At 47.3% G+C, this 19,679-nt stretch overlaps 1 protein-coding gene across 1 annotated transcript; it reads right to left on the minus strand.

Moving 5' to 3' along the window:
- Nucleotides 1-5,582: 5,582 nt before the first annotated feature.
- Nucleotides 5,583-12,779, minus strand: KLHL33 (kelch like family member 33). The gene is made up of 4 exons (XM_068966646.1): nucleotides 12,023-12,779; nucleotides 6,516-7,440; nucleotides 6,230-6,397; nucleotides 5,583-6,135 (listed from the first exon to the last, which is right to left on the minus strand). The coding sequence occupies exons 1-4, from the start codon at nucleotides 12,777-12,779 to the stop codon at nucleotides 5,583-5,585; spliced, it is 2,403 nt and encodes an 800-aa protein (XP_068822747.1).
- Nucleotides 12,780-19,679: the final 6,900 nt, after the last annotated feature.

Genomic DNA, 19,679 nt, shown 5'->3' on the forward strand with positions numbered 1-19,679 from the left:
TACTAGGGTGGGTTGCATTTCCTTCTCCAGGGGATCTTCCCCACCCAGGGATGGAAGCTGCCTGTTCTGCATTGTGGGTGGATTCTTTATGGCTAGCCACCAGAGAAGCTTCTATTCAATCTATGCAAGTCTATGCAAGTCCACTTGCACTGGACAAGTGGTTTATGAACAAGCACCTATTTGAGAGCACTTGCTATCAACCAGGGATTGAACCTAGGCCACAGCAGCAAAAGCGCTGAGTCTTAACCATGGGACTGCCAGGGAATTTCGCCAGATTCTTTTCCATTATAGATTGCTAGAAGATATTGATAACCTTTAACTGTTTCCACTTTTAGAGTCCACGTAAGAGTTTCATCAATAAGTTTCATCCATGGAGGTGAATCTACACTGGAGATGTGGTATGATAAAGAAAGCAGGCTCAAAAGTCCTTCTACTTGTGTTTAAATAATGCTCAGCATTTATAAACTCTGTGACCTTGGGTGCATAAATTCATGCCTCTGAGTTTCAGTTTCCCTATCTGTAAAATGAGGGTAATAATAGCATCAACTTTTTATGGGTTTTATTGGCATTTAAATGAGATAATGCATGTAAAGCACTTAACACACTGCCTGGCACATAGCAAACACTTAAATTAGTTCTTTCTCTGTTATGAGAGTTGACATTCATCAGTAAGTTGTTTGAAAAGCATGTAATGCATTGGGGCTCAGATTACCTGTCTGCTGATGAGTCAAACTGATATATAACTAGCAGACCTCTAGCCCCCTAAGTGCCTTACCCTCAGCTGGAGTCCAGATGAATCCACATCCCTATCGCAGGAGCAATGTTAGTCTTCATTAGCTGGGCATAAACCTGTAACCCTCTGTATGGCACTCGTGGTCTCAGGGGGTGCTGCAGCACACTGGCCCCTTTTTTTGGCATCATCTAGCTCACTAATCTAAAAGGATGTAGCCTGGAAACTGAATTTACAAACTATCAGCTAAATTCTTTTCAAGATGTGCATAGAGGTCCTTAGGACTATCCCAAGTTCTGTAGCTTGTGACTATAATAACCCTATGATGTTCATATATAGGTGTTATCCCCGTTTTATGGATTAAGATACTGGCATTCAAAGTGATTAAGGGATCTACTCATGATAACCAAAACAGCAATTGATTTGGAGCTTGAGCTCAAGTTACTACTTCTAATTCAGTTCACTCTCAAGCTGTACTTTTTTCACTGTTCTGATTAGAAATACAAATGATTGTATTTTGAATCATCTATAAATGTCTATCAGAGGAAATAAAGACGATAAAAGACAATAATCTCACCGCTAATGACGTACACATGTATTCATGCTTGTATATATGCATATGTATATATACATGTATTTTTTTTGTAGTTGTATTAGCAGGAGTTGTGATAAATTCACGCTTTTCCAGCTATGATCCTTTGATCCCAAGAGTTAGCTCAGATTTGGAATGTAGTCTGTGGCCCTAAAAGAGTAATTATGGCTGTCCTGCCTATAAACCTAACCTGTGATGCTTGTCCCAGCCGGTCTCTGGGTCCCCATGTAATGTCACTTGGAGATTGCGCTCATTGAAAATGTTCTCTTCATTATCCAGACTGTGCCACCTGCTTTGGCTTCTTACACTGTGTAAAGGAATTACACTCTCTCCAAAATCTCTTCATTCCATGTACTACTGAACAATCTTTCTATGTAGTTTTTCACTCTTTGGAATTGGATATTGTTGCCTCTATATCCTGGACTGTCAGTCTAGGTAAATAATGGCACTTAGTTTTGCAGTAGGATATTTTTTTGGGGGGGGATGCGCTGGAGGGCTTTTGGGATCTTAGTTCCCCAACCAGGGATTGAACCCTGACCCGCAGCAGTGAAAGGGCCAAGTCCTAACCACTGAACTGTCAGGGAGTTTCCTAAAGTAGGATTTTTATGTGATATTTACTCTTTTGTATATATTTTTCCTTTGTTTTTTAAACTTCTCTGCTATCAGATTTCCAGATGCCCAGAACAGTATATTTGACAGGGAAATACTGGGAGAAGGAATCAGTAAAGTTCCTGTTTCAGTAGTACAGAATTCCATGAGGAGTCGAGTGAAAATAAGAGGAGAACAAGCTCAAGGTGATGACAAAGCTTTGAAAAGCTTTGTCGTCATTTCTAAGAAAAACGATAGCACCAACAAAGCATGATTGAGTCCGAACTGATGATAGTGGTAAATCCAAGTGGAGGTGAGGGCTGCTAAAAGACAGAAAAATTTAACCAGAACCCAAGTGAGTCATTAAGGCCTAGGACAGAGGGGATGTGAGCTTTCTGAAGAGCACCATGAAGCAAGGTAAGAGAGGAACATGGACAACCCAGAATTAGGTGTGTGTGTGTGTTAGTCACTCAGTCCAACTCTTTATGACCCCATGGACTGTAGCCCACCAGGCTCCTCTGTCCATGAATTAGGCATAGGAGACTCTTATAGTCTAACAGGCTTATCGGTACTGAAACTGCACACTTCCTAGTCCTATCCAGTTTCTGAATCAACCTGGAAAAGATGAGAGCAAGTGTGCAAATTCCACCCTCATCCAGAAAGGAGTCTGAAGGAAGACTGTGGAGGCAGCTAGTAGGGGAGGATATTCAACACTTTGGCTCATTATCTGATTTACCAAAATAAGAATCCTGCACCTCTAGGAATTCACCAAACTGTTACCTAATTCCTGGATTGCCATGATTGCCCACTCTATAGGAATGATTTCTGTCCTAATTCCTGATTCTCACTCCACTTCCCTTCTGGAGGCGAAATATTGCCCTGAATCTCAGTGCACTTGCCCAAGGCCCCAGCTTGTTACCTGGCTTAATCCAGAGCCCTCTCACTGAAGAGTGGACCATTGGCCAGGGTCCCCCTTCACATCAGAAACCTTTTCCTCTCTTCTCATTCCAACCACCATTTCAAAACTAAGGCTAGCAGACTTCCCTGGTAGTGCAGTAGATAAGAATCTACTGCCAAGGCAGAGGGCACGTGTTCAACCCCTGGTGTGCGAAGATTCCACACGTCGTGGAGCAACTAATGCCTGCATCACAACTACTGAGTCTGAGTGCTGCAAATTCTGAGGCCCATGCACCCAGAGCCTGTGCTCCGCAATGAGAGCAGTCACTGCAGTGAGAAGCCTGCACACCACAACTAGAGACAGCCTTTGCAAGGCAATGAAGACCCAACGCAGCCAGAAATTAAGTCAATGAAAAATTTTAAAAGCCTAGTGATAGAGCCTTCTGCAACCATCTCCCCCCATCTACATGCTTTTGGACTATCAGCTCCACCTCGGATGGCACCCATACCCTCTTGGACACCATGATTTGACTTTCTGCAGCCTCTTTGGATTGGAGAAATAAGAATAGGAGAGTGCACCATCTCTGGAGACAGGGAAAGAGAAATTTTTAGTTTTCAAAAGCCAGTTTTCAAGCCAGCCAGTTCCTACAGAAAGATGAAAGAGAATGAGGATGGCCTTAGGTTGTTTAATTTGGTGAGAAATAGGTCACAGTGACATGAGGGAGAATGGTTTTGGTAGTAGAGTGGAGACAAAAACCAAATTACAAGGGATATGGAATGTTTTTTTTAAAATGGAAAACACAGACAAGAATGATTCAGTCATGGTGAAACCTTTATTTAAGTCTGTCTTTGCATACAAATCACCAAGAACTTGATCACAGAAGTTCACCCTAAAGACTCAATCCTTGTAGTTTCTCAGTGCTTCCAATTTCCTTCTTCCCTGTCCTCTTTAATCTTTCTTCTCTGTTCTGTTATATATTCTACATATCCCTCCTCATTTTCAACTATGTTCCTAAACAGAGATACAGAAAAAAAAACCCTTAGCAAAATAATGAAATCTCAAAACAAACAAAAACACGTCAAGATGAAGAAAGAAGCAAGGGAAGCTCCCTCATCTTGACCTTGGCAGAGGGAGAATCTTAATAAGCAGCGGTAAGAGAAAATTGACCTGTACAAAGAACTGGCCCTCCTTCACCCTAAGTGGCTCAGGGGTCAGAAGTGGAAACACCAGACAGGAAAGATGTAGGGGAGTTGTGGAGGAAGGGAACACACAATTGTTAACTGAAAGCCCCTGTCTTCAGGAAGCTTTCAGGGAAGAGAGTAGGCTGGAATAGCAGCAGAATTCCCTGAAGAACCCCTGGAATACTGACTTCCCCTTTGCTGTGGAGACACAGGGCACCATACATCCCATTTGCCTCTTTCTTCTGACTGGAATGCCTCCCTCCTCAGACTGGTGAGTTTCTAGGGAACCTTCAAGATCCAATCTATACCCATCAAATGATGCCTTCCCTCAAAGAAGGCTTCCCTGGACAGAGTTCCCTCTCTGTCCTCTGGGCTTTCATACCTTCAACTGTGAGGCTTGTGGGGTGTGAGGCTCTTGTGAGAACTATGAGGCAAGTGTCCATACCTCTAAGTCCACTGTAAAACTTGTATTTGCTTACAAGTCTGTGTTCTGGTCAAAATCCCTGACCTTGGGGTCCTTAGTGCCTCACAGTGTACCTGGCACACAGTAGATAATTTCTAACTGTGAGGGAGACAGGAGAAAAGATAGAGAAGGGGAAAGGGGATGGAAAAGCAGGATAGAGGAAGAGAGAGAGGAAACATCTGACTCAGCTTTCCCTGGCCAGGAGAAAGGGAAATGGATTCAAAACACTCTGGAAGAAAGGAACAGAGAAATAAACCACTTTTCGGGGTCTTCTCTGCCTCTCTCCTCTCTGCTGCTTCCTCTCACACCACACACCACAACTGTACCGTTTTCCCTCCTGATCCCTCGATTCATCCCAAAGGGGAGGACAGAAGCCAGTCAGCCCCTGACCTCTCCCACCCCATGCCCTCAAATCCTTCATCCCTTTCCACATGGACGCCTCCCTCTTTCTCCTCATCTTCCCCACCTGCAGCCTTCCTGCCTGGTTGCCCTGGCATCTCAGGCCCCTGTGCTATGCCGGGTCCAGAAGGGAAATTCATCCTCAGATTAAAATCCAAGAGGCTCTTAGGGGCAGCCTGCGGTGTGTGGCTGAGCAAACGCTAGACTGGGTCTACCAGCTACCTGAGAAAGAACATCATCAAGAGGGTTTGGATGTCCCAGGAATTGGAGAGTAAAAAGAAGCAGCAGTTACAGTCCTCCCAACATACTCCTCAACTCTTTTCACAGGTGACCTTTCCTCATTTTTCTCCTTCATCCATTGGTCAGAATCATAATTTTCCTGACTGTTCTCTCATGGCCCCTACACCTTTGCTACCAATGCTTCATGACTGTCTTCCTAATTAGATGCACTTTCCACACCAAGAATCGAGCCAGGGTCCCTAAACCTTGTAGAGTTGCCCCTAGGTCTCTTCTCCTTACCTAGATATTCAACCGCCTCTCCTTCCCCCATACTCTCCCTAGGAATTCCAGAACCACCTTTTCCTCAATGCAGATCATATATACAAAAGCGATTTATGAGTTGTAAAGCACTGCGCTAGAATGAAATGCTGTGATGAAAAAAGCCTTCTCTTTCTCCCTGCACTCATCATCTCTGTCCTCTCTTCCTCCCTCCATCCACCAATGCTTCCCTCTCACCCAGCAGGTTTAGTTTGATGCCGTGTAGGAACCAAAGCCACGTGCTGCACAGCGGGCAGAGTCAGGATGCAGGCAGGCATCTCAGCCCGAGGCCTCGGCAGAGTTCCCAGGCACAGCCATCGGCCCAGGCCAGGACAATAGGCATGGATAAGGTGCGAGGGGGCATAAGTACGGTGGCTGTAGCCCCCCAGCACCAGCAACTCCCCCTGCAGCACGGCACCTGCAGCCCCGACATGGGGGAAGGGCAAGGGGGTCAGGTGAGTCCAGCTGCCAGTACTTGGATCATAGGCCTCGAAGCTCAGCAGATCCCCAGTCTGACCTAGCCCACCTGCTACATACAGCCGCCCACCCAGAGCAGCCATGACGTGGCCAGCCCGAGGCACCCCCATAGGGCTCAGAAGTGTCACCGGCTTCTCAACTTTGGGATCGTAGCGCAGCAACGAGGCCTGGTACTGGCCAGTCTCACTGCAGCCACCGCTCACGTACAGCTGGCCCTCCAAAACAGCAGCTGCGTGGGCAAAGCGTGGCGCGGGAAGAGGAGGTGCTGGCCTGTGGAGAACAGAGCACGTGGTCAGGCATCAGTCATCTTCAGCTCTCCTCTGCCAAGACCCCTGATGCCTGAAACACCACCTTCCCTGCTCACCTCCAGACATTGAGCTCAGGATTATAAGTCTCCACAGACCTGAGGGCAATACCACTGTCTCGTCCACCCAGGGCATAAAGCAGTCCATCCAGCGCCACGAGGGGGAAAAGGCTCCGAGGCTGGCACAAGGGTGCCATCTCTTCCCAGTCCTCTTGACTGGGATCCCACCTGGAGACAGTGGGACAAGAGATGGGAAGAGTGACCCTGGGAGTCTGCTGTTGGCTGGCCCACAAACTCCCTCAGCTGCCCACCTTGGGACCTGCCACTCTCTGGAGCCCATCCATACCTGAGAGTCGAAGCCAGGGTGTTAGAGTGGCTGTAGAAATCCTGTCCCCCACACACGTAGAGCACACTTCCTGCTAGGCTCGCAGCCCCATGCCGGAAGCGCCCGGGGGCAGGCAGGGCAGGCAGCTGCCCCCACTCCACAGTTCGAACCAGTCCTATGCCGCAGCGAAAGGCCCGGGCCCACCACACTCCTCGGGATGGCTGTCTGGCGGCCATGTCTGATCTGAGCCCGTCCCCGCCAATCACCACCAGTGCCTGGTCAGGCTCCCTCCGTCTCTCTTGTCCTGGAACCTCAGCCTCCACCATCAGCTGATGCAGCAAGTCGGGGCTCAAGGGTGGAGGCAGCCCGGCCGCCCTTACCCTCCGCAGCTCCCTGGTGGACATACGGCCAAAGCGGACGCATCGAAGCAGGGCCTTGGCCTCTGACTCCTCAGTGTCAGGGTTGGCAGCGAGCCAACGCCGTGCAGCCACGAAGGCCTCGAACTCCTCCTGCAAGTGTAGCTCATCACTGTCCAGGAGCTCAGCCAGGCAGGCTGCCGGCAAAGTAGGGAAAGTGGAGCACAAAGCCACAGCCGGCAGGTGCGTGAGGAGGTAGTGACGGGCTTTGCTCCAGAGCCTCTCCAACCCTGGGGCTTCTGCCATGGGGATCAGGGCCAGGCAACGGGCAGGGCTGAGGCCTCGTGCCAAGGCTTTCTGGCACAGAGCCAGGCAGGAGGAGCTCTGGTACTGCAGAGCAGCCTGGGCAGCTCTCAGAAGTCCTGGCCACTTTGCCCGCACAACCCCAGAGTAGGCAAAAGAGACGAGGAGTCGCAGGTCCTGGGCAGAGATGGTGTGCAGAGACACCTCTGTGCCCTGGGATTCCCTCATCCCACTCAGGAGCATGGCCCCAAAGAACTCACTGCCACAGGCGAGGGCTGCTCGGTGCACTGCAAGAGGGAGAAGCAGAGGGGAATCCAGAGTGTGGCAAACCACTAGGCACTCTCTCGATTTCACAACCCCCACTTTGCGTTAACCACCTAAGACCACAAGCTAAACTGATATGCGCACCAGAACACCACTAGGTGCTTGTTAAAATTAAATTTTCACAGACCCACCCCCAGAGATTTTGACCCAGTAGCTCCAGAGGGAGATCCTATGAATTTGTGTTTTAACATTTTCAAGAACCCTGCATGATTCTCACGTTAGTGACCTGAAGACACTTTGAAAAACATTGTGTGCATGTGGTCCGTCGTGTCCAACTCTTTGCAATCCCATGGACTGTCTGCCAGGCTCCTCTGTCTATGAGATTTTTCATTCAAGAAATCTGGAGCGGGTGGCCGTTTCCTCCTCCAGGGGAGCTTCCCCACCCAGGGTTCAATCCTGTGTTTCCTTGTCTCCTGCATTATTAGCAGGCAGATTCTTTACCACTGAGCCACCTGGGAAGCCCCTTGAAAAACATAGCCTTAGTTTTTTTGATGCAGGCCAATTAGAAAAAGGGTCTTGACTGATTATATGGAGAAGAGGCTATAAAGAACATTTGATAAAAGGGGGTAAAAAATAAATTGCAAAGACCAATGTGCAACTTATATAGGTCTTTCCATACTGTGCACAGAATAAAGTTCTTTCCTGTACAATTAGAAGAGCCACTGACATTAGCCATTCTGTTAGTCAGATTTTACTTAGAAAATGTTACCACACTCAGGAATGGCTATGATTCAACCTCATCTAACTGTCATCTTCTCTTACCCAAGATTTAGTGCTTCATACTTCCCACGTGTTATAGTTTTTCTTTGCATATCCACCTCCTTGACAGAGTTATGGAATCACGAAACTGTAAACTGGAGGCCTTCAAAACCATCTAGTTCAAATGCTCATTTTAAGATAAGGAAACTGAGTCCTAGCGAAAGGGAGTGACTTATTTTTTATCTCCATGTAGTAGCTGTCTGGGCAGAGTGTCATGCACTGTGACTGTTGCCAGGCTGCACTGAGGATACTTGGGTATCAGTTCCCTGCTTATGTGCATGGCTCTCATGACACTGAAAATGTCCTATTAAAAATTAAAAATAAATAAATTATTTAAAATGTTGTTAGGGGACTTTCTTAGTGGACCAGTGGTTAAGAATCCATCTTCTTAGTGCAGGGGATGTGAGTTTGATCCCTGGTCAGGGAACTAACATCCCATGTACCACAGAGCAACTAAGCCCATGTTCTTTCGAGCCTGCACACCACAACTAGAAAGCCCTCGTGTAGCAGCGAAGACCTAACACAGCCAAATAAATATGTTTTTAAAGGTTGTTAAATAACTAGAATTCATATGCTTGAAGGCAAAAGGAGAGGGGACAGCAGAAGATGAGATGGTTAGATAGCATCACCAACTCAACGGACATGAATCTAAACTCCAGGAGTTAATGAAGGACAGGGGAGCCTTGCATGCAGCAGTCCATGGAGTGGCAATGAGTCAGACACAACTTAGTGAACAACAACATATGCTTCCTAATGTAACTCAATTTGAGGCAGTTGGCATCAAGTATGAAGTATTCTGACCAAGATATTTAACTTTAATCTAACCTTTAGATTAACTTCAAGTTTATCTAGGAAATTGAAAGGATAAAAGAACAAGTTAAAAACAAAACACAGAAGGAAAATGCATACAAATCTAGAAATTGGAACTTTCTATGGGAAAACTAATCTTGTTTCTTCAATAAGTCAAATCATTAAAAAAAAAAAGGAGGAAATAGAAAGGGAAAGAGGACTGGACAAGAGTAAAGGAAGCTTCAGAGACATCTGAGTTCAGTGTAAACCTTGACTGGCTCCTGAATTGAGCAGAACAGCTCTAACAGACACTATTTTGGACAAGTGAGAACATTTCAGTGCGGATAAGGTGATATTGAGAAAAGGGCTTCCCTGGTGGCTCAGAAAGTAAAGAGTCTGCCTGCAATGCAGGAGACCCGGGTTCAGTCCCTGGGTCAGGAAAGATCTCCTGGAGAAGGGAATGGCAACCCACTCCAGTATTCTTGTCTGGAGAATTCTATGGACAGTGGAGCCTGGTGGGCAACAGTCCATGTGGTTGCATACACATAGAGTTGGACATGACCGAGTGACTAACACATTAATTTTGTTAGATAGTGTGGTTATATGAAAAATGTCCTCTTTTAGAGATACACATACCCAAGTATTTATGAGTGAAATACTTTAAACTTCACCAAAGAATAAATAGATGAAACAAATATGGTGGTTTAGTTGCTAAGTTGTGTCTGACTCTTGCAACTCCATGGACCATAGCCCGCCAGGCTCCTCTGTCCATGGGATCCTCCAGACAAGAATACTGGAGTGGGTTGCCAATCCCTTTTCCAGAAACAAATATAGTAAAATGTTAATTGTTAAGTCTGGGTGATGAATGTTTTAGTGTTCATCTTAATACTCTCTTTTCTTTGCTGTGTTTGAAATGCTTCATTACAGAAAAGCGGGAAAATGCTGCTAGAAGTCCTCTGAGGCAGGTCACACAGACCCAAGTTCCCAGTGAGGTTTATGAACCTCAGGCTACTTTGACCAGCTGCAGCATGTTCACCTCTCTCAAAGGGCAAGTGATGTCAGCATGGCTCTCCATTGTCTTTTTAAGCAGTGGGTAGTAGCTCGGTGCTTCCCAAGCAGTAAACATTAGTGACAGCTTTCACATATATATTGCCCTGAGAAAATCTGCATTCCTCAAACCAAGTAAACCATCTCCTCTTCCACACCATCAATCAGCCTATAGCTCAGCCAACTGTCAAAGGAGTTACAACCACTTGTATTTTGTGCCCCTTCTTACTCATCATTATTCTCCAGAATTTTAAGTGACATATTCCCACCATTAAGTTGGAATGTTTCTTAAGGAAGTGAAAGCATCAATATAAGTATGTTTAAATTCCAAATCCTAGTGAAAACTTTATAACTATGAAATTTTAAATCCCCCGTCCATCTAGCACTATCAGAAATTATAACAAATACTTCAAAATCTGTTATGGACTAAACATTTGGGCCCCTCCCAAATTTATATGTTGAAGCCTTAATCCCCAACATAATGGTATCTGAAGGTGGAGCCTTTGGGAGGTAATTAAGTATGAGGGGTGGAACTCATGAATGGTATTAGTGCTCTTATAAGAGGAGACATGAGATCATCAATCTCTCTGTGTCTCTCTCTGCCATGTGAAGATATAGTGAGAACATAGCCATCTACAAACTGGAAAGGAGGCCCTAACCAGAACCTGACCATTCTGGCACCGTGATCCAGTCTCCAGAACTGAGAGAAATAAACTTCCATTGTTAAAACACCCAGTCTATGGTATTTTTGTTATAGCAACTCAAGTTGACTAAGATAGGATGCTTTTCCTTTGGGGAATCCCAGAAGCACTTTGGGTCCTAGTCATTTTCTAATGGGTAGTAGCTATGTGACTTTGGACATGTCTTAAAGTCTGATTTCCTTATCAGTAAGGTGTAAGCACTGAACTAGATAATATCTAAACTAATCCTTTTTAATTTTAAACTTTTATATGTCTACACTGTGGCTCCATTTGCCAGGTGCTACGTGCCTTTGGTTTGGCTGCAGAAGAAGCAATGTATGGACTAGTGAGAGCAGACTGAGCTAATGGATGTGGGCTTCTATCCTGATTTTCACCAGCCAGCATCTCTGAATTTAATATTCTTTATCTGCAGCTAGAAATACCTGAGATTAAAAGAGATGGCATGTGCAAAAAAAAAAAAAAATCTGTTACCCAGTACCTCACTAAATGTTAATAGAATCTGAATAATTCTCAACTTATTCAATCCTCTTTAGCTTTCCTTGGGGCTTCCCTTGTAAAGAATCTGCCTGGAATGTGGGAGACCTGGGTTCGATCCCTGGGTTGGGAAGATCCCCTGGAGAAGGGAAAGGCTACCCACTCCAGTATTCTCGCCTGGAGAATTCCACAAACACGACTGAGCGACTTTCACTTTAGCTTTCCTAGTGATGAGCAGAGTTAACTTCAAAATGCCACAACCTGGTAGCCTTAGATTCTGGGAAAACAGTACCAGACCTTGCTCATGAGCTGTAGGGTCCTTGTCTGTCATGGTGTCAAGCTCACTTAGGCAGAAGGACACACTATAACTTTTTCCACCATGTTCCTCCAGCTTTTCCTATGTCTTAAACAGAAGATGCCAAGAAGGGCCTTATGGTTAATCTCTGTTTGAGTCAGTCACTTTCTGCTTGTTCTACTGGCATGGACTATATCTTAGCGCCTGCCAGCTGAATGGAAGTTTCTTGTTTCTGGGCACAGGAAAAGCCACAGCATAAATCTGTCAGTGTGCCTAGGAAAACAACTCAACTGCGCATGCCCCATTCTCAGTGGGTCAAGAGAGGCGCCAAGGCCACGCCCTGGGAAATTCTGATTTCAGCAGGGATCAAAAGCACTATGCTAGGGATCGAATCAGCTACTGCTTGCACACACCATTCCAGGTGGCATATGCACCTGCCTCAATGCAGTGCCCCCCCTTCCCCCCGCCCCAGGCCCTCACCCCGCAGCCGGCAGCCGCCTGCCTCCAGCTCCAGGTCGCACCCGATGCCTTCTTGGTACAGAAGCTCAATTCTGCGCAGGTTTTCTCTCAGTTCCTCTGCCTGGCTGGGCTGCTTTTCATCTTCCCATCCACTTCCAGTCCCCTGGCGTCCCCACTGGGCCGCAGCCTTTACCCGGGGGGCTCCCAGGGCTTCCGCGGCGACCAGCACATCCTCCCGTGAGGCGGGTCCCAGCACCCCCTCGTAGGCAAAGGTCAGCACGGCCTCCCAGGCCGCCGGGGTTACGTCCAGGCTGAGGGGGGGTTGCGGACCTCTGCCGCCCAGCAGCCTGCCTCTGAAGAGGCTGCTAACTGAGGCCAGGATCACCCGATGCACCCCATACGCTCTCCCCGCGACTGACACCTCTTCGTCCAGCAGCAACCTCTGCTCTCGCAGCCTCTGTGCCTCCGCGAAAAACTGGCTGGGATGCTCCTCGCTGCACAGCCCCTCGGGCTCCGCAGAATCTTCTCCACCCTCCTCATCTTCCTCCTCCTCTTCTTCCTCCAGGGACAAGGCTGGAGAAGGAAGGCTCCCTGGGGTCATGGGCCTGGGGCCAGGCTCTTCCAGAGGAAAAGGGGGCAAACCAGGATCTTCATCCGGGGACGGAGGCCAGGAGGAGGTTCTCTGGGTGGGCAAAGGGAGGTCAAGGTCGTCCTTCTGGACCAGAAGAGAGACTTCCTCTGCCGCAGAGGGATGACGTGTGGAGTCCGAGAGGCTCATGGCCCAAGTTCGCTGGATCGCTACAGACAGAAAGAGGAAAGAGAAGAGAGGGTAAGAGCTGGACCCACAGAGGCCAGAGGAAGCCCTGCCTCCAGCCTCAGTTCCTACTTCAACCGTCTCCCCCTATCCCAAGGCTCTAGCATCTAGGCTACACCAGGCAACTAGGAAGTGCACTGGGGGTACAAAGGCCAAAACAAGGAGTAAAGATCCAGTGCCTGAAACTGTACCCCACCCATCTCCCCGCCATCCCTGTAGTCACCCTCCTAAGACACCAGCGTCCCACTTATCCTCTCACTTGGGCCTGCTCTACTTCTGACGGAGTGGCAGAGGGAATGCAACCCTGTCCCTGTCAGTGGTGGCACCCGGCTAATTATAGCCATTGCTGGCAGGCCAGGGGCTGGTCTCTGGGTGCCCAAACTCCAACACCCAATCCCCTGGGCCTGACCTGAGATTACCTCCTCCCCTCTTCCACTTGGAGGTCACGTCCTGGTGCTGAGCAAAGCAAACTCGGAAGCCAAGGAGGATGAGGGGATGTGGTGGAGTGAGCCAGCCCAGTGTCCACTGGGCTGGGCTGGAGAAGCGGGTGAAGAAAGTCTGGACTGATACGGGGGAAAGTTGGGAGAGAGTGAAGGGTGAGTTTTGGGGTCAGTCCTGGCCTTTGTTGATTTTTCTGTGCGTGCTAAAGCTGAGACCCTGCGGCGAACAGTACTGGGGTGAATCTCAGATATAACCCACCTGGTCCAAGAAGGGTAGAGGGGTGGGGGAGGTGAAGGGGTATGGGTCAGGGCTACCAACTGTGACCTACCCTTAGTGAGGGGTTTCCTTGTCCTGAGGTGGAGTCAGTGGTGAGAAAGCCAAACCCAACCCTGGGGCTGCTCTCCACCAGATGGTTCAACAGAGAGGCACCCTCTGATTGTTCTGGCCTGTGAAATGGGTGATAGTGACACCTCCACGTGGATCCTCTTATGGCCTCCCCTTCACAAGACAAGGTGGCCAACACCTTGAGCCCCTACCAGGAAGAGGAGGAAGTGCTACTCAGCAGAGACAAACCCCAGGTCAGCCTCTTCCCTCCCCTGCCAACAAGGACAAGGACACTGGACCCTGAGTTCTCTGCCATCTCCGTGGTCCTGGGACAGCTCCACCACAGCCACATGTTTCAGCCACATGTTTTTCATATGCCATGGTGAGACTCATAGCTCACAGTGAATCCACAAAGGTTGGATGAAATCCGCTCTTCTGGGCGATCCATCCTCCATTAAACTCCTTGGGACTGACCTCCCTGCATAGCACCTCCAGGTCTTGTTGCTGACATGCTGGCTGGGGAGGGGTCTTGGCATCTCATTCAGGGGACATTATTTTCTCCACCTCTACTCAGGAGCCCCATGTGTAACCATGCTCCTAAGAAGATCATCTGGAGATTTCGGGACTGACAAGTCCAGACCTGGCAAGTCCCAGTTTGTGTTAGCTGGACCATGGAAGTCACGGTAACAGATTGGTGCTCAGGATTCTCAAAGGTTGAATGCCTGAGATGGGGGATGCATGCATGAAAAGAGGGTCTTGCTCCAGAGGAGAGTCTCAAGGGTACCTCTGAGGGTGAGAGGGCTGAGGATGACCTTGACTCCTCCCTCCCTACCCCGCTTCCTCAGATCTATCGCATGCTGGACACCCGGGGCATTATCCTCTACCTGCTGCTGCCCTGGCTCACTGCTCAGGCACAGGTATGGGCTCATCACTCTGTGGGACAGTAGGAAGGGCTTTAGGACTCGGCCTGGGTGAATTAAAGGAGACCCATTCCTATCCCACTCCAGGGATCAGATGGCTCATTATGATACTTCTGTCAGCTTTAGCTGCTAATATCACCAGCCTGTGTATCTCAGTCACCCCCACCAGTGGTAAGTCTCTTGTGACTCCATGATCTCTCAGGGCCCCCAGTCCCGTCGAGAGTTGCTGAGACTGACTGACTCTTCTCTCCTCTCTAGTGGCACCTACTTCCCTGTCTGGCACAGCCCGCGTTCCGAGTTTAGCAGTTCCACGGAAGCATCTTTGCTTTCTCCAATGCAGTAGCCATGGCTGTGTTTATGGTAGGCTACCTGAAGACCCTTTTGGACCTGTTCTGGATAGAGCCCATCTCCTTCCTTGGTGCGCCCTTTGCTCAAGTCCACTGACCATCCAGCTTATACTTTTGTGGCTTCAGCCAGGGCAAGTCAATTTTTTAAAAAAATTGAGAATAATTGCTTTACAATGTTGTGTCGATTTCTGCCATACAGTGATGCGAATCAGTATATAAATACCCCCTCTCTTTGTAGCCTCCCTCCCACCCACTCCTTATCCCACCCCTCTAGGTCATCACAGTGCCCAGGGCAATTCATTTTAAGAATTAGATGGAGGCATCAAATCAGCCAATAAAGTCTCTGTGACCCCCAACCTCTGTGTTCTGCCCTTCCAGGAGCATGGAGCACAGCTACTAAACACGGATCCTGTAAATGAGTTTTGGGTGGTGGGCCCGGTGACTGTGACTATCCTTCTGGGTGTGGCACTGGCAGGCATGGAGTGGGAGTCCAAGGCAGGTGAAGGGGAATTGAGTTGAGGGTGAAAAGGCTAAGGGGATAGCAGTGAGAGCTAGACAGATCAGGAACAGACTGGATGTGGGGAGATGTGTGTGTGTGTGTGTGTGTGTGTGTGTGTGGTTGACAGAACTGATTTCCAGGGACACAAGCCTGAAACTAGCCAGTTCTGCAAGGAGAGACTCCCCATGCCAGTTCTTGAAGGGGAAAGTAAAGAGGACTCCTTCTAAGGATCTGTTGGGATGAGCCCTAGACATGATTACCAGGTGAGAGGTGCCCTGTTTCATGCTCCCAGATAATTATAATCTTCAGATTCACCTCTAGCATGGGAAGGGATGCTTTGCAGTTTGAGGCAAGAAGGAAAAGGACAACCATTCAGCCACAATCCTTTATGGAAAGAGGCTGGCGGGAAAGGGAACAAGAGGGTTGGAGAGAACAGTGAAGATGAGACGCAGAGAGGGAGGAGGAAGAGTTACTCCTTCTCTTCCATCACCTCTCTCTCTCTCTGTCTCCCTGGGGGACGGGGCATGGGGGATGGCACCCGTCGCGTTCCAGGTGCAGATTATCTTCTGCCTCATCTTCCTCTCCTTTATCAACTACCTCCTGGGGACACTTCTCTCCACAAACCCCAGCCAACAAGTCACTGGCTTCTTTGGGTGTCAAAGGGAGACAGTGGGAAATTGAGAAATGTGTACCCTCCTCAGAAAAGACCCCTTGACTTCTGATTCTCTGTGTCACTCACAAGTTGGCCAGCAGACCACTCAGAGTCCTTGTTAAGTCCCTGGGCCAAAATTCCCTTATGCTTCCCAGCCTAACTTAAGTCACCAACACTCAACTGAGTAGAGGGGTAATACTTTGGGCTGAATGAAAGAAACCAGGAGGAGCTCCTCAAAACCTCATATCTTCTCTCTGTTCCTTTACATAGGAAGCATTTTCTTAGAAAATATGGTTCCACAGTGGTGAGTGTGGTCTAGAGGGCAGTGTCCTTGGTGTGTTTTCCATCTTCTTCTCAGCCACTGGGGTACTCACCAGGACCAGAACCTCTGGGGATCTCAGGGTGAGAAGGATGTCCAGGTCTGGAGCACATTCTATTGCCCCTCTTCTCTTCACTAATGGGTAAACTTTTATTAATATTACCCTACTACAGGTATCCCCGCATGAACTGTCCTTGCCATCTCATGGACCACACTTTCCTACCTGAGCATTTGTGCCACAATTGATAGGTCCTCCACTTCTGCCTTCAGTGTACAATGACCTAGAACCCTGGTTTCTGCTTCTCTGAAGGTTTAGGTGATGAAATGAGCAAGAGGAATTCATCGATTATATTAAAAGTAGTTTGTATGCTAGTAGGCCCCCAGTACTTGGATGCCATCTCGAAAACAACAGAATGATCTCTGTTCATTTCCAAGGCAAACTATTCAATATCACAGTAATGATGAAGAAGCTGAAGCTGACCTGTAATGATGAAGAAGCTGAAGTTGAACAGTTCTATGAAGACCTACAAGACCTTCTAGGACTAACACCAAAAAAAAAAAAATGTCCTTTTTATTACAGGGGACTGGAATGCAAAAGAAGGAAGTCAAGAGATGCCTGGAGTAACAGGCAGATTTGTCCTTGGAGCACAAAACGAAGCAGGTCAAAGGCTAACAGAATTTTGCCAAGAGAATGCACTGGTCATAGCAAATACTCTCTTCCAACAACACAAGAGAAAACTCTACACATGGACATCTCCAGATGGTCAACACTGAAATCAGACTGATTATATTCATTGCAGCCAAAGATGGAGAAGCTCTGCACAGTCAGCAAAAACAAGACTGGGAGCTGACTCAGATCAGCTGGCTCAGATCATGAACTCCTTATTGCCAAATTCAGATTTAAATTGAAGAAAGTAGGGAAAACCACTAGACCATTCAGGTATGACCTAAATCAAATCCCTTATGATTATACAGTGGAAGTGACAAATAGATTCAAGGGATTAGATCTGATAGACAGACTGCCTGAAGAACTATGAACAGAGGTTCGTGACACTTGTACAGGAGGCAGTGATCAAGACCATCCCCAAGAAAAAGAAATGCAAAAAGGCAAAATGGTTGTGTGAGGAGGCCTTACAAATAGCTGAGAAAAGAGAAGCTAAAGGCAAGAGAGAAAAGGAAAGATACACCTATTTGAATGCAGAGTTCCAAAGAACATCTGTAAAGCATCTGCCTACAATGAGGGAGAAATAAGAAAGCCTTCCTCAGTGATCAATGCAAAGAAATAGAGGAAAACAATAGAATGGGAAAGACTAGAGATCTCTTCAAGAAAATTAGAGTTACCAAGGGATCATTTCATGCAAAGATGGGTATAATAAAGGACAGAAATGGTATGGATCTAACAGAAGCAGAGATATTAAGAAGAGGTGGCAAGAATACAGAGAAGAACTATCCAAAAAAAAAAAAAGAAAATCTTCATGACCCAGATAACCACGATGGTGTGATCACTTACCTGGAGCCAGATATCCTGGAATGTGAAGTCAAGTGGGCCTTAGAAAGCATCACTATGGACAAAGCAAGTGGAGGTGATGGAATTCTAGTTGAGCTATTTCAAATCCTAAAAAATGATGCTGTGAAAGTGCCTCACTCAATATGCCAGCAAATTTGGAAAACTCAGCAGTGGCCACAGGACTGGAAAAGGTCAGTTTTCATTCCAACCCCAAAGACAGGCAGTGCCAAAGAATGTTCAAACTACTGCACAATTGCGCTCATCTCACATGCTAGCAAAGTAATGCTCAAAATTCTCCAAGCCAGGCTTCAACAGTACGTGAACCATGAACTTCCAGATGTTCAAGCAGGTTTTAGAAAAGGCAGAGGAACCAGAGATCAAGTTGCCAACATTCACTGGATTATCAGAAAAGCAAGAAAGTTCCAGAAAACCATCTACTATTGACTATGCAAAAGCCTTTGACTGTGTGGATCACAACAAACTGTGGAAAATTCTTAAAGGGAAGGGAATACCCTTCCCTTCCCTACCTTTAAAGGGAAGGGAATACCACCTGTCCTGCCTCTTAAGAAATCTATATGCAGGTCAAGAAGCAACAGTTAGAACTGGACATGGACCAAAACTGGTTCCAAATCTGGAAAGGTGTACTTCAAGGCTGTATATTGTTACCCTGCCTATTTAAATTATATGCAGAGTACATCATGAGAAATGCCGGGCTGGATGAAGCACAAACTGGAATCAAGATTGCTGGGAGAAATATCAATAACCTCAGATATGCAGATGACACCACCCTTGTGTCAGAAAGTGAAGAGGAACTAAAGAGTCTCTTGATGAAAGTAAAAGAGGGGAGTGAAAAAGTTGGCTTAAAGCTCAACATTCAGAAAATGAAGATCATGGCATCCGGTCCCATCATTTCATGGCAAATAGATGGGGAAACAATGGGAACAGTGACAGATTTTATTTTGAGGGGCTCCAAAATCACTGCAGATGGTGACTGCAACCATGAAATTAAAAGACGCTTGCTCCTTGGAAGAAAAGCTATGACCAACCTAGACAGCATATGAAAAAGCAGAGACATACTTTGCCAACAAAGGTCCATGTAGTTAAAGTTATGGTCCAGTAGTCATGTATGGATATGAGAGTTGGACTATAAAGAAAGCTGAGTGCCGAAGAATTGATGCTTTTGAACCGTGGTGTTGGAGAAGACTCTTAAGAGTCCCTTGGATTGCAAGGAGATTGAACCAGTCAATTGTAAAGGAAATCAGTCCTGAATGTTCATTGGAAGGACTGATGCTGAAGCTGAAATTCCAACACTTTGGCCACCTGATGCAAAGAACTGACTCCAAAAACTGATCTTGGAGAAGACCCTGATGCTGGGAAAGATTGAAGACGGTAGGAGAAGGGGACAACAGAGGATGAGATGGTTGGATGGCATCACCAACTCGATGGACATGAGTTTGAGCAAGCTCCGGGAGTTGGTGATGGACAGGGAGGCCTGGCATGCTGCAGTCCATGGGGTTGCAAAGAGTCAGACTCGACTGACCAACTGAACTGAAGGCCCCTATCCCCCTTTTCGGCAGTTCTCTCCGTCCTTCATCTCACCGATGAATTGTGTGGTGTACTTTGATTACTGAATTTGGTCCTCCCCCAACTCTATTCCTCTTCAGCGCTGGTGGTACCCAGACAGTGCTGCTGCTTTGGGTTGGGGGTTCTCTCCCCATGAAGGGGTGTGTGTCCTAAATCTCATTTCCGGGTTCCTGCATGATTTGAGATGCTGGGCCTTTTTTTTTTTTTTTTCTTTTCCACTTTGGCTATACCAGGTCTCAATCGTGGCATGTGAGATCTTTTTAGTTACAGC

This window comes from Capricornis sumatraensis, chromosome 2 (genome assembly GCF_032405125.1).
Source record: "Capricornis sumatraensis isolate serow.1 chromosome 2, serow.2, whole genome shotgun sequence".
Classification (NCBI taxonomy): domain Eukaryota; kingdom Metazoa; phylum Chordata; class Mammalia; order Artiodactyla; family Bovidae; genus Capricornis; species Capricornis sumatraensis.